This window comes from Plecotus auritus, assembly GCF_963455305.1.
Source record: "Plecotus auritus genome assembly, chromosome: 6".
Classification (NCBI taxonomy): domain Eukaryota; kingdom Metazoa; phylum Chordata; class Mammalia; order Chiroptera; family Vespertilionidae; genus Plecotus; species Plecotus auritus.
The window spans coordinates 132,109,508-132,133,642 of record NC_137773.1 but is presented as its reverse complement, the minus strand read 5'-3'; the positions used below and the strand labels follow the sequence as shown (position 1 = coordinate 132,133,642).

At 39.5% G+C, this 24,135-nt stretch overlaps 2 protein-coding genes across 2 annotated transcripts in view; both read right to left on the bottom strand.

Annotated features, from left to right (window-relative positions):
- DNASE1L3 (deoxyribonuclease 1L3) overlaps nt 1-24,135 on the bottom strand; it is a 969,732-nt gene that overhangs the window by 182,795 nt on the left and 762,802 nt on the right. The gene's annotated exons all lie outside the window — the stretch shown is intronic.
- The window catches only part of DNAH12 (dynein axonemal heavy chain 12), a gene marked incomplete at both ends in the record, with an annotated part of 228,478 nt that overhangs the window by 8,318 nt on the left and 196,025 nt on the right, over nt 1-24,135 (bottom strand). The window contains 11 exon segments of the mRNA XM_080674339.1: nt 1,133-1,236; nt 4,942-5,130; nt 5,398-5,631; nt 6,787-6,924; nt 11,582-11,722; nt 11,934-12,187; nt 12,399-12,549; nt 17,502-17,639; nt 17,641-17,647; nt 17,814-17,972; nt 23,175-23,315. Coding sequence (XP_080530465.1) covers nt 1,133-1,236; nt 4,942-5,130; nt 5,398-5,631; nt 6,787-6,924; nt 11,582-11,722; nt 11,934-12,187; nt 12,399-12,549; nt 17,502-17,639; nt 17,641-17,647; nt 17,814-17,972; nt 23,175-23,315 — 1,656 coding nt within the window.

The window sequence follows — 24,135 nt, the reverse complement described above, 5'->3', positions numbered from 1 at the left end:
CTTTATAAGGGTGTTTCCCAAAGTATGGTCATTTCTACTTGGCAATGTAAGGTTATTTTAACTTATACTTAAATGAACATTTTTCATTTTAAAAATAAATAGTTTAAATAAAGTAAATAATACAACTAGTTTTTTAGGTATTATTGCATAGGACCAGGCTAATTTAAGCAGAGAATGATTACATAAATAATATTACAGGTGACTTTTAAATGTGGAAAAAGTTATAAAAGTGTTATACAGTGGTTGAATTTGGGAAACTGCCTCAAAACATAAAGCTTATATTCATTTATGCACTTTTAAATACTCTGCTTCCCACTCAGGCCCAAACTGCTAAGAATACTAAAAATACACCTGATGTCAGAGTTTTAGGCTAGACGCCTAAATATACCTGATGTGAGGGATAATACGTTATTACATACTAGAGGCCCGATGCATGAAATTCGTGCAAGGGGATCAGCCCTTGCAGCCCCAGCTTCGTCCAGAAGGACGTCCAGTCTAATTATCATATTATCCTTTTATTGTTATAGATAAGTTCTTGTGAATACTTATTATATGTATGCTCTTACAAAATACTGAATTAATTAATGTTTTATTTTAAAACAAGTCTGGAAACCCAAATAAACTCGGAAACACTTAGAAAATTCATGACCAAAACAATCTCCATTCCTTAAGCCTGGACTTAATTGTAGAAAATGCAATTTAAAAATTCAAAGCATATATAATCTGTTTGCTAGTATGGGGTACCTAATCAACCTAGATTGTACTCAGGAAGAAAAACAAGGTATATATATATATTAAATGGAAGAAAAATGTCAAAAGATGTGACTACACACAGGCCTTATTAATGCTCATTTCATCTTTAGTTTCTGAAGAGACTAGTAATGGATTGATGAAAAATTCTAATTAATGAATATTTTAACCAGATTTCTTTTTCATCATTGTTTTTACATTACAAAAGATATCCTCACTTCTGAGGCAAAAGGTTATGCAGTTAAATTATGAATTAAAAAAGGGAGAAATTATAAAGAAATGGCAAGTTTTGATAATTTTTTTCTTAAAGCTTTAAGTCAATACCAACTTTTATCAACTTTGGTTGGTCACCTTATGGATCACTGGGGATATAGATCCTTACTTGTTAAATCTTTCCATTTCTTGTACTAACACAGTATTCATGCTCTCTTCATAGCTCACAGGATACTTCAATAGGGCTGCTTCAATGTCAAAATCATTTGGTAGCTAAGAGAACAGATTTTGAAGATCACATATTACTCTAGAATAGATAGTTTCATTCAGCAATAATACTAATAGCTAGCACTAAGCAGTTACTATGTACCTGCTTTCTATACATCATCTCTTTTTTTTGTTTTGTTTTGTTTTTTGTTAATCCTCCCTGACCAGAGCTAGGGATCGAGCCTGCAACCGAGTTATGTGCCCTTGACCGGAATACAACCCGGGACCCTTCAGTCCATGGGCTGATGTTCTATCCACTGAGCCAAACTGGCTAGGGCTAAACATAATCTCATTTAATCCTTACCATTTCCTCTTAGGTGGCCATTATTATATCCATTTACAGATGAGGCATTTAAGTAAAGAGAGGATAAGTAACTGCCCAAGGGTACACAGCCAAAAAATGATCTGTTTAAACCCACAGGTCTTTAATTCCCAAGGCCCACACTGCAGGGCATAGCACTTTGCAGAAGATAAACATTTCTGAAAAGTAGTATAATTTCCTTTTGTAAATTGAATCTTATTCGTATTGATAAAACTGATGTACCATTTCATAATTGTTTTATATTGATTTCCAATCAATTATCAACTGGCTTCAAATAGCTTAGTTTATGCTATCAAATAAATAATGTGTGAATGTAGCAGGGTTCCAGGGCATAGGGAAGAGAAGGCCATCAAGTGTCTGATTTCTATGAGGCACCTCAGGGATGCCTGAGAAGTGAAGGGGACTTTGGGACTGATGATCAAGCTGCAAGACATTGGAATTCATACTCCTTAAGGGACAAAAAGTTTCCGAATCAGGGAAGCATCAAACTAAAAAAAGTTGAGCTGCCCAGAGTATCTTCAGGTGATGGTCCCTGGGTGTTGCTAAAGAATTATAAGTCACGCTACAACGACTGAAATTTCTTTTGAGAGCCAAATTTTTTAAACTTAAACTTCTTCTAACGCCACTTCTTCAAAATAGACTTGCCCAGGCCGTGGTATTTTGTGGAAGAGCCACACTCAAGGGGCCAAAGAGCCGCATGTGGCTCGCGAGCCGCGGTTTGCCGACCACTGGCTTAGTACAACCCCTCTACTCCATATAAGTTCCAGATTCCAGTGTCAGGTAACTTCCTGTTAGGGATTTTGTAAGTGCCACCACTCTGCAAGGGTGAGAACCTTTCCCCACAGAGGTAAACGGCAGAAATGGTAAGGGGTAAGAAAAGGCAAACAACAGAAGCAGCATTCCAGGGGTAGGGGTGGGAGGAGGCTGGTTTGCTCTAACTCAGGGGTCACAGGCATTGCTGCTCCGCTCTCTTCTCCAGTGGCAGCAGCCCGGTGAGTAGGCTCCTAAGGAGCGATGTCAGACAAGGCTACCAACTGTGAGAGTTGAGGAGTGGTGCTGCCCATGGGCTTCCAAGGCAGATGGACTCTGGGTCCGGTTCTGCTGTCAGAGTGCCTAACACTGTGGGGATAATTACAGTATTTGCCTGAGAGAAGAATTGTGAAGATCTGTGCTTTGGGACCATGATGTTTATAAAGTTACATTAGTTCTTTATTGAATTTAAGACAAAAAAGGTGAGAGGGCTAACTAAGAACAGTGGGTTATATTATGGAATAAAGAAAAAGAGTGCGAGCAGCTAATTCTGTGCCTCCTCACTGCCTAAGGTAGCCTAAAAACTATTCACTCCTTGATCCAGTAAGTTCAGACCATTTCCTCCATTTTTAAAAAGTAGGTCCATTATCACTCTGGCCGGTGTGGCTCAGTTGATTGAGGGTTGTCCCATGCACCAGGAGGTCACTGTTTCAATTCCTGGCACATGCCCAGGTAGCAGGCTTGATTTTCAGTAGTGGGTGTGCAGGAGGCAGCTGATTGATGATTCTCTCTCATCACCGATATTTCTATCTATTTCCCTCTCCCTTCCTCTCTTAAATCAATAAAATATATATATTTAAAAGAAACCTGTTTCTCTCTCATTGATGTTTCTATCTCTCTCTCCCTTCCTCTCTCTGAAATCAATAAAAACGTATTTCTTAAAAGTAGGTCCATTATCTTTGCTTAGAAATGACAATAAACCATATAGGTTCATTAGCTCATCCACAGCTATAGTTACTAAGAACTTACCATGTGCTAGGTGTTATGCAAAGTACTTTATTTATTTATTTATTTATTTATTTATTTATTTATTAATTTATTTATTTATTACAACTGATAGTCAATTTATTAAAAAGGTTGATTTAAGCCCTAGGTGCTTTGGCTCAGTGGATAAAGGGTCGGCCTGGAACTAAAGGGTCCCCAGTTGGATTTAGGTTAAGGGTACATGTACCTTGGTTGCAGGCTCAACCCCTAGCCTTAGTCCGGGTGCGTGGGGGAGGCAACCAATTGATGTGTCTCTCTCATATTGATGTTCCCCTCTCTCTGTCTCTACCCCTCCCTTCCACTCTCTCTAAAAATCAATGGAAAAATATACTTGGGTGAAGATTAACAAAAAAGAAAAAAAAGGGGGGGGGGGTGGGTGGGTGGGTGTGATGTTGATTTAATTATCTACAGTGGTGACTTAAACCTGGACTCCTGACTCAATACTGATGAAAGCAATCAAGGATTGTGCAAGTCAATGAGTTGCTTGTGGATCTTCATCTGAAACTGATCCTAAGTCTTAGAACCCTCCCACAGGCAGTTTTTCTTGTAGTGATTCTGAGCGCCTGGGCCGGCATCTGAAATAGTCCTTTCACTCTGAGATTCTTTTCCTTTGTCCCTCTGATCAAGTCAGCACGCACCTTCTCCAAAGATTTTACGTTGTGTCTGGTTAGAGTAATTCTAATTAAGTGAATCGCCACCTCTGGTTGTATGGGTGTCCTTCCTGCATCTTTATTTTTCTAAAATATATTTTATTGATTTTTTACAGAGAGGAAGGGAGAGGGATAGAGAGTTAGAAATATTGATCAGCTGTCTCCTGCACACTCCCTACTGGGTATGTGCCCACAACCAAGATACATGACCGGAATCGAGCCTGGGACCCTTGAGTCCGCAGGCTGACACTCTATTCACTGAGCCAAACTGGTTAGGGCAGTGGTCGGCAAACTGCGGCTCGCGAGCCACATACGGCTCTTTGGCCCCTTGAGTGTGGCTCTTCCACAAAATACCACGTGTGGGCGTGCACATACAGTGCGATTGAAACTTTGTGGCCCATGAGCAGAAGTCGGTTTTTGGCTCTCAAAAGAAATTTCAATCGTTGTACTGTTGATATTTGGCTCTGTTGACTAATGAGTTTGCTGACCACTGGGTTGGGCATCCTGCATCTTTTTTTTTTTTTAATATTTTACTGATGTTTTTACAGATAGGAAGGGAGAGGGATAGAGAGTTAGAAACACCGATCAGCTGCCTATTGTTGAAAATATTACAAAGATCTTCTCCCCACCCCCTATTAACCCTCTCCACCCTGCACCCGCTCCTCCCGGCCTTCACCACACTATTGTCTGTGTCCATGGGCTATGCATATATGCATATAAATTCCCGGGTTAATCTCTCCCCACCCACCCCCTCCATCCCTCTGAGATTCACCAGTCTGTTCCATACTTCTTGTCACCACTTTACAGATCTGGAAACTAATGCTCAGAAAGGTAAAATATCTCACACAAGGTCATAATGCTCTTAAATGGAGTTTTCAGATTGCCATTTCAGTACCATTTTGATTTATATTATATTATAAGCGACATATTTTAAACAAAAATTACCTTTTGGAGAATATCTCTGCTAATTTCAAGTAGAATCTGGTCAGTACTTCCTGAGGATCCTGTCTGTTTGGAGCCTCCCTGGGTGAGAAGCAAGGACTCAAAGAGGACTTTTGTTTGTTGAAGATCTTTGGAGATATCAACATTTTCATGTAATCCAAATACCTCAGGGTGTTGAGTAAATGGAAGTTTCTACGAGAATAGATTAAGCAAGCATCACATTATCACTGGATACATTAATTCATAAGGTAGACACGTGCAAACCAAAAAGGGTTAAAAATCAACCAAACAATAATGGAATCAAATTTTTCTAATTTTCAATAATTATTAGAAACAAAAGATATTGAAAATTGATTGAAATAATATTTATCTAACCCTATACATTACCTTGGAATTGTTCAATTGCTTTTTAGGAAAATCACACTAAAATCTAACCCTATTTTCAGTGATATCAGTTACCTTAATGAATTCAATGTAATCATTATAGGTGCCTCTGGGAGGTGCAAAATAGTTTCCACTGGGAGAAAATTTATAATGAGGGTTTTCAATTATGTGTGTATTATAAAAGTCAGCCAGCATGGTTAAGAGGAGACGTCTGTCCCAATCATCTGTCACTCTTCCACCATAGTTACACTCCCCAGTCAGGTAAGAGATAGCTTCAAATGGAATTGTGTCATATTCATTTATAAATAACTGAAACAAATGAAACATAAAACAAGAAAAACAAAGTCTTTCACTTCATTTCTATTTTTAGATGACATTAAATATCTATCTATCTATCTACACACAGAAGTGGGGTTGAAAGAATTATCACCATGGATTATCTTGGGTGACCTTTTGGAGGCCACATGTCATAAAGGCCCTCACCACAGCTAAAAAACAGAAAAATATTAATATTCTGTGTTTGTATAATTGGGCAAGTTCACTTCATAGCTTTGGCTTTCTTAAAAATAGGAATAGTACCAACCTTACAGGGTTGCTGTGAGAATTAGAATATAAGTAATGTGCCTAGTTCAAAGTCTGAATTAGTAGAGAGTTACAGTGGATATTTATTTATTTATTTGGAGAGAGCCTGCCGACCTTCTGAATGTCTCACACTGTGAGTCCTAGCCTCTCTTACAGCTAAAGCCTAGGCCTCTGACCTGGGCTTGGCTCCTCAGATGCATCCATCCTAGACTGAACTAGGGTTTTAAGCAAAGAAGTAAGAACAGCAAAGAATAGCATGTTTTTTTAAATGATATCAGAGGGCCTGCAGCAGACCAGAGTGTGTGGGGCAAGTATGTGAGCTGCAGTGTCTAATATTCAAGAAAAGTAGAGGCTCTACTCCTACCAGATATGATGTGACTCTGAATATGACTCTGGATGCCTTGGTTCTCCTGCCATCTTGGTGATTCTGTGATCTGCCCAATATTCTTTCAATAAATTCCTTTCTACTTAAATTAGCCTGTTTCTGTTGACTGATATAGCAAAACTGTAGATTTCACTGAGTGAAGAGTAGAGGATAGTGAGGGTCTGTATAAAGCCAACACTGAGGAGGGCACTGCAAAAAGACAGGGTCCTTGATGACAACACTTTTGCTGAATCAACCAACTTCCAGAGCCTGTCATTCCTCTGCACTTTTTAAAATGTGAGATAAGTTTCATTATGGTTTAAGCCAGTTTGAATTGGGTTTTTCATTATTTGTAGCAGAAGAAAAATCCAGATGGAGATAGTGCTTCATAAACCATCGTTGTAATTATTATTGCTATCTACCCACCTAGTAGTGATGTTGGGAGAATTAAGTTTTTCTAAGCAAAGGGCCTGATACACAGTTATTCTCCATTAGCGTTAGTTCCTTTCTAATTTTACCTGCAGTTGTCGAATACTGATGCGTAAGTCGGATTCATTAAATCCATATGGAATATTCCAACCAAGAGGACCAAATTTCTTTCTCTCTTGTACGAGGGCATGAAAGAAACAAACTCCAAACAGCAACTTCTCCCATGCCTTTAATATAAAAATTATACAATAAGAAAAAAATTATGATCAGATTTCCTTCAGTTAAACAAGGGGAGTCAGTGACCTTTTTCATTGTAAGATTCTGTGATCATATATTGCTAAAAACTTGTACTTAAAAATATTAATTTTATGACTTAATACCTCCAAAGCTAGACAAACTGCAATATTAAAGTTTATTGAAATGTAATGATTCTACCATTTACCAAAGTATTGGCTAATAATACCTTGGTATTATTTATAGGTTTTTATAACTTCAATACTTAACTGTTATCCTATAGACTCATTGGCACATGCTTGAGATTACAAGTGCAGGAGAATATGTAATTATTATCTTATATAATAAAAGCATAGTATGCAAATTGTCCCCTCAACTGGGAGTTCGACTGGGAGTTCGATCAGGGGGTGGTGCTGGCCAGTGGAAGGAAGGGTGTACCTGGCCGGCTACCACCAGCCTCTAGGGACCTTACCATGCACAAATTTCACGCACTGGGCCTCTAGTGCTATGAATAAATACCAATATATAGTTTCTGATTTTGTGACTTTCCATTTGGAGATCATTTTTGTAAAACATTGTTTATTTCCTTTCTCCATGGTAACTTCACATACATGTATATGGGCCTCTCACTAAGCCTGTGATAGAACTCTGGAGGATGGCCTCCCATCCCTTTGAGATCCTCGCAAGTAAATTTCAAGTATGCTACACAGTCCGTATTTAAGTTAGGCCATCTCAAACTTGGCTACAAATGCCATAAAAATCCATCCAGCTATTTTCATGTGATATGGTAGTAGAAATTGTTTCTGTAATATTAAAATGAAAGTATACCATGGCTTAACTGTATAGCTGTATTCTTTAAATGTTGTACATAAACCAAAGCTTATTTTACATATATTAGATGAATGCTGTGGTGATACTTTTAATAGGGGAAAACCTTTTGTCAATGAGAGCAATCAACTAATTTAGGTGTATTCTCCACATATTTTCACATAATAGGTTTCTTGAGGTGACAATCTACATATTCTAAAAACATTCTTAAATATATATATAATCCTTTTCTGAAGGCAGCATTTCCCTACACCCCATGTGTTTTTTCCAACTGATCTCTGAATTACATTTTCCAGGGTATATTTTGTGACTAAACCCAAGGTGGCAGCAGGCTAATATCATCATCTACCAAGGATGATATCATCAACCCAACATCAGTGGGATCTGCCTTTTGGCTTGTTTCCTATGATGTGGTGCTGATTTGTGTTGACTCGTCCAAATTCCTTAGCAATGCAAATAAAGATTTTCAAAGTCTTATTCCTATATTTTTTCCCATTCTTATCTTCCATCAGTCAAGCCAAAATAAGCTACTTGTTGTCTTTCAACAGCTTTGTCATAATTTTGTGCCTTGAGGCATACTTCCTGTGCCTACTTCAAATGTCTCTTCCTCCAAGAAGTTTTCCTCAATCACACAGAAGTGGGAAGAGACAGAGTGATCTGGGTACCAAATCCCATCTCTAACACTTGTGAGCTATATGACTTAGAACTTTATTTGATTTGCCTGAGTTTCCTCATTTAAAAAACAAGGTTGTGATGATAATATATATATTATAGAGTTATGAGGCTTGTATATTCCTGCCAGTGTTCAATAAATATTTGTTTCCTTTCTCCCCTCCTTTTTTTTTGTCCTCCCTTAACTCATAATACAACCATGACAATGGTTTCCAAACTAGTTAACATCTGAATTTCCTTTATTATTTGTTTATTTGTTCCAGCTTGAGTTCCACTTTGGGCTTAGTGAATCAGAATCTTCAGGAGAGGGCCATTGACATCTGTAACTTTATTAAGCCCTGAGGTTTATGGGGATTATGGTTAAGCTTGCCTTGCATGTATTTCCCTTGACTAGTATGTAAGCTCCATGAAGACAGAGATTTTGATATGTTTATATGTTCACTAGAGGCCCAGTACATGAAAATTCATGCATTGGAGGGGCAGTTCCTCAGCCTGGCCTGCCCTCTCTCACAGTCTGGGAGCCCTCAGGTCAGGAGGTGACCTGGCAATCAGGGGAAGGCAATGCCCTCATCACACCTCTGCTGCTGCCACTGCCGGCAGCACAAGCCTCGGCCAGTCCTAGTTACCTGAGCTTTGGGCAGCCCTGGGTGGCTGGGCAGCCACCATCCAAGGCTTGCCTGCGCCTTGGGCAGCCCTGGGCGGCTGGAGGGCTGAGGGGGCTAGGGAACTCCATAGGCAGGCGAAGCAAGGCCGGGCCCGCCCCAAACCGTGTGCCTTCCACCCTGGCGGGGCTGAGGGGACTGGGCACTGCCATCTTGTGGCTGTGGGTGCAGCCATCTTTGAGGGCATGGTAGTCAATTAGCATATTCCCTCCTTATTGGCTGTGGGTGCCGCCATCTTTGCGACAGCGTGAGGGTCAATTAGCATATTCCTTATTTATTAGATAGGATTACCAATTCCTAGAAGAATGCCTTACACCTAATGTATTCAAGAAATATTTGTTGGATGGATGAATTAATAAATGGATGGAAATAAAGAAATGTATCCTTACCCTTAAGGGGCACACAGCTGAATATAGGAGACAGATATATAAACTGACAAATAACTAGTATGTTATCATTGCTAGATAATTTAAATGCCCAAGATGTCAATTTAGTTGTGATAATAAAGATCATATTTACTTTTAATAGCCAAATGATGATAGTTCAAATTATTACTGGCCCAATGGTCATAAATTAGTCTTATCAAAGGGCATCCCAGTTATTTCTGGGAGCCTCCAAAGGAGTTTCATATGTGCCTATAAAAAAATTCCAGTCAGCTACAGAAACCCTGGGGCAGTGGTCGGCAAACTCATTAGTCAACAGAGCCAAATATCAACAGTACAACGATTGAAATTTCTTTTGAGAGCCAAATTTTTTAAACTTAAACTTCTTCTAACGCCACTTCTTCAAAATAGACTCGCCCAGGCCATGGTATTTTGTGGAAGAGCCACACTCAAGGGGCCAAAGAGCCACATGTGGTCCTGGAAACACACTTTGAGAACCTAGGGCAATGGTTCTCAAAGTGTGCTTCCAGGACCATCAATATCAGCATTACCTAGAGATGCATTTTTTAAGCTCTACCCCAAACCAGCTGAGTCAGAAAATCTGGCAGTGGGGCCCTGCCAGCTGAATGTGATGCACATTGAAAACCAATGGTCACAGGGCAACCACAAACTTTTTCTTCTCTTACCCTAGCTCCCATTTGTTTTCACTACCAGGATAGTGAAAATGTTGCTTGGTGAATAAAAATGATGATACATGGCTAGGCTTCTATCTTTGGATGTTGTACTAATCTCAAAACTTGGGGTGCCAACGTTGCTTGCTCAATGATTTAATATAGGAGAGTGCTGCTTTTCCAACTCAGTACCATTCTTTATTTGGGTCATCTAAGCCTCAAAGCAGCTCTGCTTGTGTTTGGAATCTTTAAAAATTTCCCTTCTCTGCTTCTGGCTCTCTCCTCTAACTGCAAAAGCTCAGACCCTGAGTGGGAATCAGACACCACACCTTCTCCATTCTTTTCATAGCTAAAACTGCCAAGTATTCTATTTTTTTTCCAGAGTTACAAACAAAACCATCATTCAGAACTAGGGCACACAGAAAGTACCAATAAGCAGAAACAAACTAGTTTGTGTCCAAATTCAATCCTTTACCTTCAATATCATTATTTTTCTCACTCCAATAAGCAAATCTGATATATAGCATGCATGTATTGAAGGTGAGGGCAGGTGATTTCCCCCTTGTACTGATGTTTTCTTCCATGTAGAGAAAGTTCAATTAATGTAACATGCCTGAATTTTCTCTTTCCTTGTACTTACTCATTCAGGAGAGGGGAGTGACCTATCTGATCAGTAAATTTGGGAAAAGTTAACCAGATATGCTTTGCTCAGCTTCTCCCTTTTCTTTCTTAGAAGCGAGCTTTCTGCAGGAAGGAATTTTTCTGTTCCTTTGGGTGGATAAGTCTGCTTAATTCTTGGTTCAGTTATATGAAGCCCATTTGTTCACAGACAAACTACATCGTCCAACTTAGTCTACATCAATAATTAAGGTTATAATTTGGTTCCCATGCACTTATACTTTTCCCTGTTTCTTAATTGGTAAGAATTCAGGCATGGAAAAGGGGTACTATTTATTGGGACTCCTCGAGTACCCAATACCATATGCAAAACTGTTCTACATGGATACATTGAAAAGCATTATTAATACGTCAAAATATTATTGCTAAAATTTAAGTTCCATGAAGGCAGATTTTTTTGAGGGTTGTCTATTTTATTCTCATTGTTTCATATCTAGTACCTACGACAGTACCTAACACACATATTTGTTGAATGAATAAATGATCTGAACATAGATAGCTATTCTTGGGTCTTAATGAAATACACTATTGGGCTTTGGTTTACAAACTAAGATATATTCATTTATTCAACAATATTTATCTGACTGTCTACTACTTGGAAAACAGAACACAAACAAACTATTGGGGAAAAATGAACAAGATAGGTACAATTTCTGTCTTAGAAAATGCCTAACGTTTAATATTCTTAAATATTTCTATTTATATATTTTATCACTATAAATACATATTTTAAAAGTTACAGAAGCTGAATATTACCAACTCCTTTCCATGGCATCCATGAAAAAAATGATTATCAGAAACTGGATCAGTGAGATATGATTGGAGGAGATTTAGCCGAAGACCCGTAGGAGGTTCATTAGTCATTTTCACTCCGTTCTGTAGAATTGTTACTGGGAACTAAGACAAAATAAAACAGAGAGCATTACTCAAAATAACTAGCTTGAGTCCTAAAAATGCATGCACCAATGAATTAAAAATGGGAATAAAAGAGGACTCCAGAAATGTTTTTTTTAACACCTCTTAAAGTTAAGCATTTAAAGCATGATTAAGATACACATGTAACAGATAATTAAATAAGTGTACTGAACTCCATAGGAAATAAACATACTTTTGGAGATGGATAACTTGTAAGCCAAAGCCTAAAGGATGAGTTACAGACATCAGGGGAAAAATCTTCACATATTTTTTCCAACATGGGCATCCAGGAGACAGCAAGGTGACAATTCTGTAGGCAAACCCAAGTTCCTTCTTCTATTGCTGCTTTAATCATTTTTGTTGCAATTGGTCCTTGTCCCTGTCCCAGTGAAATAGCTTGAAATTTATTTCCAGACATAGCTTTATCATTTGCAAATTTCAGCAGGCCTAAGCGGGCACAAAAAAAATGGTTTCACTGCTTACTCTAAAATTATAAAATATGGCTTATATTTCAGTAATAGGTATTTAATTGGAAAATTCTAATTACCTTTCCTTATAAGTACCAGATTTACTAACTGACTTGCAGTCATATGAAAGTGGACATTAAGTATGATGATTTATTTATAATTTCTTTAAAGTTGACAGCATATACACTTACTGGCCATGGGATCTGCTCCAGGAGATAGCACAAAAATTAAGGGAATAGTGCAATTTGAATCCAAGTAACTCTTTGTCAAATCAAATGGTGGAGGCTCTACAAACTTTTTCCCCAGTTTGTCAGTTACATAATTTGTTATAGCTGGAGTTATCTGTTAAAGAAAGAAAAGCTATGATCTTTAGAATAATTTTATTTCACATAACAACTTTATTACTGAAAACCAACAAAGAGTAAAATATGAGTTTAATGGCCAAGAAAAGCACACAGCGTATCACAGACAATGCATAATTTATCTAATACATAAAAAGTGTCTATAAATTGATGGAACAAGACTAACAATCCAAAAGAAAAATGGGCAAAGAACATGAATAGTTCACAGAAAATGAAATAGAAATTGCTCTTAAATATATGAAGAGATGTTCAACCTCATTCAATATAGCAGAGACCACAAATTGTCCCCCTTCTTTATCTCCTTTTGGCAATAGAACATCAAGTTTTCCCAACCTTTTTTTTTTCCAGCTAGATGTGGTCATGTACTAAGTTTTGGCCAGACAAATACAAGTAGAAATTATGAGTGGAGCTTTCAGATCATATTTTCATAAGGAAGCTCTCTCTTCAACAGATGTGGTGTTCATGAACCAGCTTCATTTTGCTGATGAGGACTACACTGTATGGGTCTTCTCTAGAATGAGAAAAGGAACTTGAATCTCTGGATGATCTCAAGACCAGAGCTGGCCTGCCAGCCCTCAAGCATTTGCTCTGGGCTGTTTGGAGAGAGAGAAATTAATTTCTATTTTATTTAAGCTGCTGTATTTTTGGTCTCTGTTACAGCAGCTTAGTCTATACCCTATACTCATAAAATACAAATTATAACTATACTTAGATACCATTTCCATTGATCAGATTGTTATATAAATGGGACAAAAATAGCCTCTGTGTATTCACTCCTAGATTGTTTATTTCTTCAGGGCAAGCTGAAACCTGTTAGCTCAAAAGCTCACTAGCACCAAACTCAAATTTATATGTATTCAGTTGTTTTAAACATAGCCCAAATAATCAAATTTTTAGCCATTTAGAGCCTACCTATATATTGGGCTTTGCACTGAACATCTACTAATCATCTATCCTATATAATAAAGAGGTAATCTGTAAATTGACCATCACGCCCTCGTACAAGATGGTCGCCCCCATGTGGTCACAAGATGGCCACGCCCATGTCATCAGAAGATGGCTGCACCCATGTCATCACAAGATGGCCAGCAAGGGAGGGCAGTTGGGGCTGAACAGGCCAGTAGGGGAGGGCAGCTGGGGGCAATTGGGCCAGCAGGGGAAGGCAGTTGGGGGTGACAGGGTTGGCAGGGGAGGGAAGTTAGGGATGACCAGGCCGGCAGGGGAGTGGTTAGGGGGCGATCAGACTGGCAGGCAGAAGCAGTTAGGGGCAATCAGGCAGGCAGGCGAGCGGTTGGGAACCAGCAGTCCCGGATTGTGAGAGGAATGTCCAACTGCTGGTTTAAGCCTGATCTCACAGGACATCCCCTAAGGGGTCCCAGATTGGAGAGGGTGCAGGCTGGGCTGAGGGACACTCCCCCCCCCCCCAGTGCACGAATTTCATGCACTGGGCCTCTAGTATATATATAAAAACCTAAGCGACCATTATGATGGGTCGACCAGTCACTATGACATGCACTGACCACCAGGGTGCAGATGCTCAAAGCAGGAGCTGACCCCTGGTGATCAGTGTGCTCCCACAACAGGAGCACCGCTCAGCCAGAAGCTGGGCTTATGGCTGGTGAGTGCAGCTGTGGTGACGGGAGCCTCTCCCGCCTCTGTGGCAGCACTACTTAGCGGTGGCAGGTGCAGCGGGAATGGGATGAGCTCCTCCTCAGCCAACCTGCTGCTTTGAGCACTGCTACATCCCTCGGGGGATGTTGGACTGCTGGTTGCCTGTGGGGATGAGGCCGAATCCGGCATCTGACATCCCCCGAGGGGTCCAGGATTGTGAGAGGGTGCAGGCCAGGCTGAGGGACCCCACAGGTGCACGAATCCGTGCACCAGGCCTCTGGTAGATAAACAAGCTCCAGGACATTAAGACTCCAACTGCTTTTAGAGCTCTGATATTGAGACTCCCACCCACCAGTGCTGCCAGGCAACATCACCTAGACACCACATGAGCTCCCTCTCCCTTGGGAGTTTCCTTGACTCCCCCTCTCTCCCCTTAGAGTAGTGACATCTTCCCAACCCAACCCACTACTCCAGCCTTTTGACAGACTCCTGCTGTGAGAGACTCCTCCCTCCCTAACATGGGAACCTGTCAAAGCATCATCCAATGAACTTCATGTGGGCTACTGCCACCTCATGGTCATATCTTTTTCCTTGATCAGCCCCCAAATTCCTCAGTCTCTCTCCATAGCTTGTCAAAAGTTTGGAAACATATTGTGTGGGCAAAAGTATCGATAAGTGGACATTTTCATCCACTGCTGTGGAAGAGTAATCTGGTTTAACATTCATGGAAGGCTATTTGGCAATATCTATAAAATTACAAGTGGGCAAATCCACTTACCCAGCAATTTTATTCCCAGGACTTTATTCTGAGAGGGAGTTACAAATGTGAGCAGTAACTTTGATTTTAGAGAGGAAGGGAGAGGGAGAGAGAGATAGAAACATCAATGATGAGAATCATTAATCGGCTGCCTCCTGCACATCCCCTATTGGGGAACGAGCCTGTAACCCAGCATGCACCCTGACCAGGAATCGAACCCTGACCTCCTGGCTCAAAGGTCAATGCCCAACCACTGAGCCACACTGTCTAGGCAGAAATAACTTTTGAATAAGGTTGTTCATTGCAGCATTTTTATAGTAGGTAATATATAAATATTGTAAAGATTTACAATAGGAACTGGTTAAAGAAATTATGGTATATTCATATAATGGAATGCTATGCATTATAAAGAAGAATGAGAAAGTTTTTAATGAACTGATATGGAAAATAAAAATATGTAAAACAGTGAATGCTACCATTTGTATTAAAAATAAATGGAGCCCAGCTAGAATGGCTCAGTTGGTTGAGCATCGTCCCTTACACCGAAAGGTTGCCAGTTCAATTCCCAGTCAGGGCACATACCTGGGCTGTGGGTTCTATCCCAGGTTGGGATGTGTATGGAAAGCAACTGATAGATGTTTCTCTCTCACATTGATGTTTCTCTCTCTTTCTCCCTTCCTCTCTTTAGGCATGTCCTCATAAATAAATAAAAATAAATGGAAAAGTTACATGTATGCATATTTATATGTGCATAAAAGGATAACAAGGAGCAGATGACATTAATTGCCTAAGGGGAAGGATGTTGAATAAGTCAGAGATGAAGACTGGAGGTACCCTTTTCACTGTATTCATATATTCATCTGATTCAAAATAGTGTTTCAGTTTTGAACCACAGGAATATGTTACTTACTTATAAATTATATTAAAAGTAATTAACAATAAAAATGCTATTCATCAAGAAGATAAGAATGGAATGGCAGAAAAGAGGTCTGATTAGTTGAGGTAAGAAGACTATCAAGGTGTACCTTTGTCATTATTCTATAGGTACTGAAAAGCCACTAAAGGTTTTTGAAAAAAGAGCTCACAATGATTTAGCAGGTTTTTATTTCTGCCTTTAATAATTTCCCATGAGCAATGATAAAATATTTTTAATTCTTTTACCATTAATACCATGTACAGTTTTTACCTAGCACAGTAGGTTTTCAATATACATTATTTTAAGGAAGGGGAGATGCTGAGAACACAGAGACCTTGCTTCCGGTAAAGGCCCCAGAAGGGCTACACTTTAGTAGTTGGAGTAAATTATCTATTGAGTAAAGGCTATTCTCTAGACCTGCCCTAACAAATCTTAAAACAATATTTGAAAGGAAAAATCTGAATTCAAGTAATTGAACTATGTAACCAAAGGGGTTGGCAAACTCTTTTCTATAGAGTGCTAGATAGTTAATATTTTAGGATTTGTGGGCCACATACAATGTCTGCTATGCATTCTTTTTCTCTTTCTATTTAAAAATATTTTGTATTTTCTTTGTCGTCTTCTTTTTAGAAACAACCCTTTAACATATAAAAACCATTCTTAGCTCATGGGCTAGACAAAATTAGGTCATGGGCTGGATTTGGTCCACAGGTTTTGTTTGCTAACCTCTGAACTAGCAGAACAAAATTCAACAATCTTTAAAGGAAGATAACAATTCAAAGCAACCTTCTGGATGAAGCCGGAGCTGCGAGGGGCTTCGAGGGGCTGCGAGGGCTGGCCGAGGCAGCCGAAGCTCTGAGGGCGGATGGGGCTGCGAGGGCCAAGCCCCTTGTACAAATTTCGTGCATCAGGCCTCTAATATATATATATATATATATATATATATATATATATATATATATATATATATGCATACTAGAGAACTTTCTAGAGATGAAACATATAGTAGCTGAATCAAAAAATTAATTGGATGGGATTAACAACAGATTAGACGTTACAAAAGAAGAAATCAGCAAACTTAAAAGATAGCAATAGAGCCCAGCTGGGTATGGCTCAGTGATTGATCATCGACCTATGAACCAGGAGGTCATGGTTCGATTCCCAGTCCGGGGCACATGCTCAGGTTTTGGGCTCAATCCCCAGAGGGGGTGGAGGGGTGTGTGCAGGAGGCAGCCAATAGATGATTGTCACTCCTCATTGATCTTTCTCTCCTCTCCCTTCCTCGCTGAAATCAATAAAAATATATTTTTTAAAAAGATAGCAATATAAACTATCCAAACTGAAGCACAGTGATACAAAAGATTTTAAAATAATTAACAAAGTATCAGTCATCTATGATATAATATCAAGCAGTCTAATGTATATTTAATTGGAATAATGGGTGGGGTGGCTAAAAATATTTGAAAAAATAATTGCCAAAACTTTACCAAGTTGAAGAAGACTGTAGATCTATAGTTTAAAGGAGCTCCATGAACCCTTTTGAGCATCTGAAATAAGGGTTTAAAGAACCAAATAACAATAACCTTTAAGCCTAGTACTTAAAAATGCCAAATTATCTGGTTCCAAATGAGACATATTTGTCTTTTACCTTATCGGGTCTTAAGCACCGAAGAATTATTATTTTCTGTAGTTCATTTAGCCTCTGATTCATTGGTTCTGGTAAAACAGCACTGTGTGGCTCTTTACTGTCATATATTTTCTGCCATTCATCTATATATTCACAAAAAATGCGATCTAAAGGAAAAAAAGCTTAATAGTTATTCTTTCATTGAGAAAAATTTAAAGAGAAATTGCTGAGCAAGGAGATGAATCAAGACAGCTATAGAACTGTTTAAAAATTACTAGATTACAAATTTATCCATCACTATTCAATGCTAAATCATCAAGTTTAAACAATTACCTGAGTCCTTGGAAGGCAGGAAATTCACTAGCACGACAAATTTCCTCCCAGCTTTTATCCTGTAACCATGTTGGATCAGGATTTTTCTCAGCACTCTTAAGACTCACTCCCCCAGTTAAAAGAAACATAAGTTCCTGGTAGTCAATCTCTTTCTTTGCCCTGTATTCCCAAAACAAGAACTGTTGTAAATTGTTGATTTTAAAATTGAATAAATTTCTGCTTCTATAACTTGGATAAAACAAACAGAAATGACTTCCCTGACTGCTGTAAACAACTAAAAAATAAAAACAACTGTTTTTGGAAATTATACAATAGGCAGTACAGGACTGAGATCCCTTAAAAAAAGGGAGATGGATACGGTGATTCTTAGGATTGCCTCAGCATCTTCCTGGATGCATATTCCAGACCACAATGCAGAGAGCAGATGAAGCTCTGAGCTTGGCAGTATTGCTGAGCTGAAGAGATCTCCATCAGGGTTAAGAAAGGTTGATGGTGACTGGAATATGTGGGCAAAATACCAGAGAGGAGGCGGATTACATGGAAAAGGAGCTCTGGAAACCTGCCTATGTTTACTAAATTCTAAGCTGTGTGCGAGTAGGTAAAACTCCAGGAGGCCTGGCAACGAATTTCTGGGGAGCTGTAGACTGAATAGCTACCAGAGCTCACACAGAACTAGAAATGAGTTTTTGCCAACTAGAGTTGAATCTTTATTCACACCAGAGGAATTCAGTGCAACATCAGAGGGATCACACCTTAGTAGTGAAGCTAACATAGCCTTAGAATAAAACTGCCTTAAGAAAGCTAAAAAACAAGCCTTGAAAAGATAAAACTAATCCACTAGTAATTTAATTACCTGAAAAAGTAAAGTCTAATGCTCTTTAAAGGAATACAAAAAACTCAGCATTGATCAATGTAAAATTCACAACATCCATAAGCAGGAGAAAAATGAGTCAATATGTACACAGAAGAGATAGTGGATGATACAACAAGCAGACAAAAATGTTAAAAGAGCTATTATAAATATACTGAAGAGTTAAAATGAAACATAAAGATAATGAAGAGAGCAATACAGTAAACCTGCAAACCTCGATTTAATGGATTTTGGGATTTAAGGAACAAAATTTCCAGTTTGTATGTCATATGTGAAAATTAATACCCAGTTAATTTAAAATGCTTTTAACCAAATTTGCTTATAATCACCAGGTTATTTTTTGTTATTAATTCACTGTTATTCTTAACACAATTTTAGTGAATAGGCCATATATTGGAAAAAACATTGTAGTACTCTCATCAGCATAAGTAAACTAGAGGCCCGGTGCATGAAATTCGTGCACGGTGTGTGTGTGTGTGTGTGTGTGTGTGTGTGTGTCCCTCAGCCCAGCCTGCACCCTCTCCAATCTGGGACACCTCGAGGGATGTCCAACTGCCCATTTAGGCCTGATTCCACTGGCCTAAACGAGCAGTTGGACATCCCTCTCACAATCCAGGACTGCTGGCTCCCAACCGCTCACCTGCCTGATTGCCCCAAACTGCTTCTGCCTACCAGCCTAATCACCTCCTAACCACTCCCGTCAGCCTGATCGATGCCTAACTGCTTCCCTGCTGGCCTGTTTGTCCCTAACTGCCCTCCCCTGCCAGCCTGGTTGCCCCTAACTGCCCTCCCCTGCAGGCCTGGTTGCCCCCAACTGCCCTCCCCTGCAGGCCTGGTCACCCCTAACTGCCCTCCCCTGCTGGCCTGGTCAGCCCTAACTGCCCTCCCCTGCTGGCCTGGTCGCCCCTAACTGCTCTCCCCTGTCAGCCTGGTCACCCCCAACTGCCCTCCCCTGCAGGCCTCGTCTCCCCCAACTGACCTCCCCTGCATGCCTGGTCCCTCCCAACTGTCCTCCCCTGCAGGCCTGGTCCCCCCAACTGCCCTCCCCTGCAGGCCTGGTCACCCCCAACTACCCTCCTCTGCCAGCCCAGTCACCCCTAACTGCCCTCTCCTGCTGGCCATGTTGTGGCAGCCATCTTGTGTCCACATGGGGGTGGTCATCTTTGACCACATGGGGGTGGCCATCTAGTGTGTTGAAGTGATGATCAATTTGCATATTATCTCTGTATTATATAGGATATTACATATCTACAATATAGTCTATATATTTAAGTCCAAGAGTCACCACTCATAAACTTCCAGGAATGATTAGCATGTGATAATACGCGTGGTGTGACTTTCTGTAGCAGTTTCTTTCTTCCTTTTTTTTTTTTTAATCCTCACAAATTATATTTTTCCATTATATTTAGAGAGAGTGGGAGGGACGGGGGAGAGAAAGAGAAATATTGATCAATGAGAGAGAGACACATTGATTGGTTGCCTCCTACACGTGGCCTTGGCACTGGGGATGGAGCCTGCAACCAAGGTACATGCCTTTGACCGGAATCGAACCCAGGACCCTTCAGTCCGCAGGCCAAGGATCTATCTACTGAGCCAAACCAGCTAGAGCTCTGCAGCACTTTTAACGCTTGCCAGCAGATGTTCCAAAGTGCACTAAACCACATAGTTGTTTTTTTTAAAAAATATATTTTTATTGATTTCAGAGAGGAAGGGAGTGGGAGAGAGAGACAGAAACATCAACAATGAGAGAGGATCATTGATCAGTTGCCTCCTGCACGCCCCCCACTGGGGAACCCAGGTATGTGCCCTGACCTGGAATTGAGCCCTGATCTCCTGGTTCACAGGTTGACACTCAACCACTGACACTCAATCACTGAGCCACTGCGGTCAGGCCATACATACTTACTTTTAATTACACAAACATGTCTGCATAAGTAAAAACAGGTAAACTAATTTGTCAATTTTTTAACATACACATTCAGAAAATCTACTTTATTATATAATGAGCTTTTGGCTTTAATGGACACCCCCTCACCCAAATTAGTCCATTATATTGAGGTTTTACTGTATAGAAAATAACCAAATACTGTTAGGCACATTCTCTACCTTTCCCCTGTACTCCATTATGCCCTGCTTGGGGTTCTTGCCATCCAAGTAGTTTTCCTATTAGTCTCATTTCAGGTTTTGCAAGCCATGACAATGGCTTTCAGTTTCCAGTAAACTGCCTCACCCAGTTTCCAGTGGACCACCTATAATCGGCCTCTTTCCTGCACCTCCCGCCTCTCAATGGCACAGAAGATATAAAGATCCCACTCTCCCTACTCTTACTCACTTACACCAATATACAGGTCTCAGCCCGCTGTGAGAGAATGTAATAACACTAGAGGCCCGATGCATGAAATTTGTGCATGGGTAGGGTCCCTAGTCCTGGCCGGTGATCAAGGCTGATCTATGGGATGACCGGTGGGGCAATCGGGGGGCCCCCACTGGCACCTGCCTTGGCTGGCCTGGCGCCGCCCACTTGCTGGCCATGCCTCCACTGCCGCCGCCAGTCACCTCCCTCTGTGGGGCAACCAGTGGGGTGATTGGGGGGACCCCACTGACACCCGCCTTGGCTGGCCTGGGGCCTGCGGGCTGGGGCAGCTCCTGTGTTGAGCATCTGCCCCTGGTGGTCCGTGCACATCATAGTGACCAGTTCCACCAGTCGTTCCGCCATTCAGTTGATTTGCATATTAGGCTTCCATTATATAGGATTTCTTAAATTCTCACAACATCACCTGGCCTGGTTCCTATTGGCACAGACCTAACAAATGCAATTTCTAGCCATAAAAAATACAAAATCTAAAAAAATTTAACTGATTCTCTTTCCCCCAGATGTACAGAACTTGAAAGGATTCATTACTAGTAGACCTACACTATAAAAATGTTCAAGTTTCAGGTAAATGGAAATTTGGATATACATAAAAGAATACAAAGCTCCAGATATGGTAAATATATGGGTAAACATAAAAGGCTTTTTTTCTTTTTATTTAAGTATCTTTAAAAGATAATAGATTATTTAAAGCAAAATAACAATGTGTTGTGAGATTTATAACACATGTACAAGTAAAATGTATGACATTATATATATAGTTTTACCTGAGATAGACAGTGAAAAGTTAAAAAGTATACTATAACCCTAAAGAAATCACTGAAAAAATACAACAAAAACTATAGCTAGTAAACCAACAAAGAAGATACAATCAAATAATAAAAAATATGCAATTAAAAGAAAAGCAGAAAATGAGGAAATGTGGAACAAAGAACAGATGAGCAAAACAGAAAACAAATTGTAAGATGGTAGATTTAAACAACTCTATTATCTCATTGAATGAAAATGGTTTAAGCAATTTCCCTAAAGTTAGTAATTATCATATTGGATAAAACAAGCAAGACCCAACTACGTGCTGTCTACAGAAAAACAGTTTAAGTATAAAGGTACAAATAGGTTAAAAGTATGGAACATATAGCCCACTTGGTGTGGCTCAGTGGTTGAGCATGGATCCATGAACTAGGAGGTCACAGTTTGATTCCTAAGTGAGGTATATGCACGGGTTGTGGGCTTGATCCCCAGTAGGGGGCTTGCAGGAGGCAGCCAATCAATAATTCTTTATCATCATTTGATGTTTCTATCTCTCCCTCTCCCTTCCTCTCTGAACTCGGTAAAAAAATATTTTTAAAAAAAGTATGCAAAATATATATACCATGCTATCAGTATTCAAAATAAAACTGGAGAGGCTATACTAATATCATAAAAAGTATATTTCAGAGAAAAGGGTATTACCAGGGATTAAAAAAAAGGCCAAGTCAATTCATTAAGAGGATATGAAAGTCCTAAACATCCAATAACAGGATCAAAACACAAAGCAATATTGACAGAACCACAAGGAAAAATCTATGTAGAAATTCCAAACCTTTCTCAATAACTGCTTAAACAGGTAGACAGAAAATCAATAAGGATATAGAAGATATATATAGACCAGTTTGACTTACTTGCCTTTTATAGAAATTCTACCTCAGAACAGTAAAATACACATGCTTTGCAAGAGTACATAAACATTCAAAAAGAGACCACCTTCTGGGCCATATAATGTCTCATTGATAAAATTTCTAGAATAGGAAAAACTATGGAGACAGAAAGCAGATTAGTGGTGAAGGCTTGGCCCGTGGCGGGAACTGGGTTAAGGGGGTGAGTTGGGAGAAAAAAAAGGGAGACACCTGTAATACTCCCAACAATAAAGATTTTTTAAAAATTTATTGAACTGTACATGAGTATTTTATAAACTTTCCTGAGTGATCTAAAATTTAAAAAACAAAAAAACATAAAAACACTAATACTATTGTAGAGAAATATATAGGTAAAATCATGAATTAAGCAGAGCAGTCATCTTTAGGTATTAGGTATTCCAAGCAGGCTTTTAAAACAAATAAATAAAAAGCAAGTAACTTACAGAAGGAGATTCGCACATAATAAAAAGGAAAACAACAGCTTGTCCTTCTCAAATAGTGATCGGCATATATTACAATATAAGTTGTATGTGAAGTGGTCATTTAAATATCGGAGGCGCTTTTCCAAGATTTTTGATCTGTTACTAAAAGGTTTTAAAAAAGAAAAATCTATTTAGTCAAACAAAACTAAGATAAAAGTAAGTAAAATATGAATTAACATGCAAGTTGTTTTTGTTTTACCAAAGTACCCACTGTTAAAAATATACTACACACACACACACACACACACACACACACACACACACACACACACACACACACACGTAAAACTGATGAAATCTGAATAAGCTCTCTGGATTGTATTAATAAATTTCCTGGTTGTGATATCTATAATAATAAAAGCATAATATGCTAATTAGACTGGATGACCTTCTGAGCAAAGCCAGGGCTGTGAGGGAAGCCCGGGTTCCGGGTGCCAGAGGGAAGCCAGTGCCAGCAGCCAGGGGAAGGAAGGCCTACTCTTGCATGAATTTCGTGCATTGGGCCTCTAGTTGTACTATAGTTATGCAAGATGTTACAATTGGAGAAACAAGGTGAAGGGTATAGGGGGGACCTTCCTGTACAATTATTTTTGTGTGTACAATTTATAAATCTTTATGTAAAAAAACAGGGTATAATTTTATATGTAAAATTCTAAATTTCTTTTTTTTTAAATTTCTTTATTGATTACGGTGTTACATATGTGTCTTTATTCCCCCATTATCCCCCCAACCCCACCTCTTGCCCTCACCCCCCTATTGTCTGTGTCCATTGGTTAGGCTTATATGCATGCATACAAGTCCTTTGGTTGATCTCTCCCCCTTACCCCCAAAATTCTAAATTTCATATTGTACTCTAAAATGACTGGAAACAATCAGTTAATTAAAAAGCACATCTACTGAATCTTTAAAAATAAAAATATTT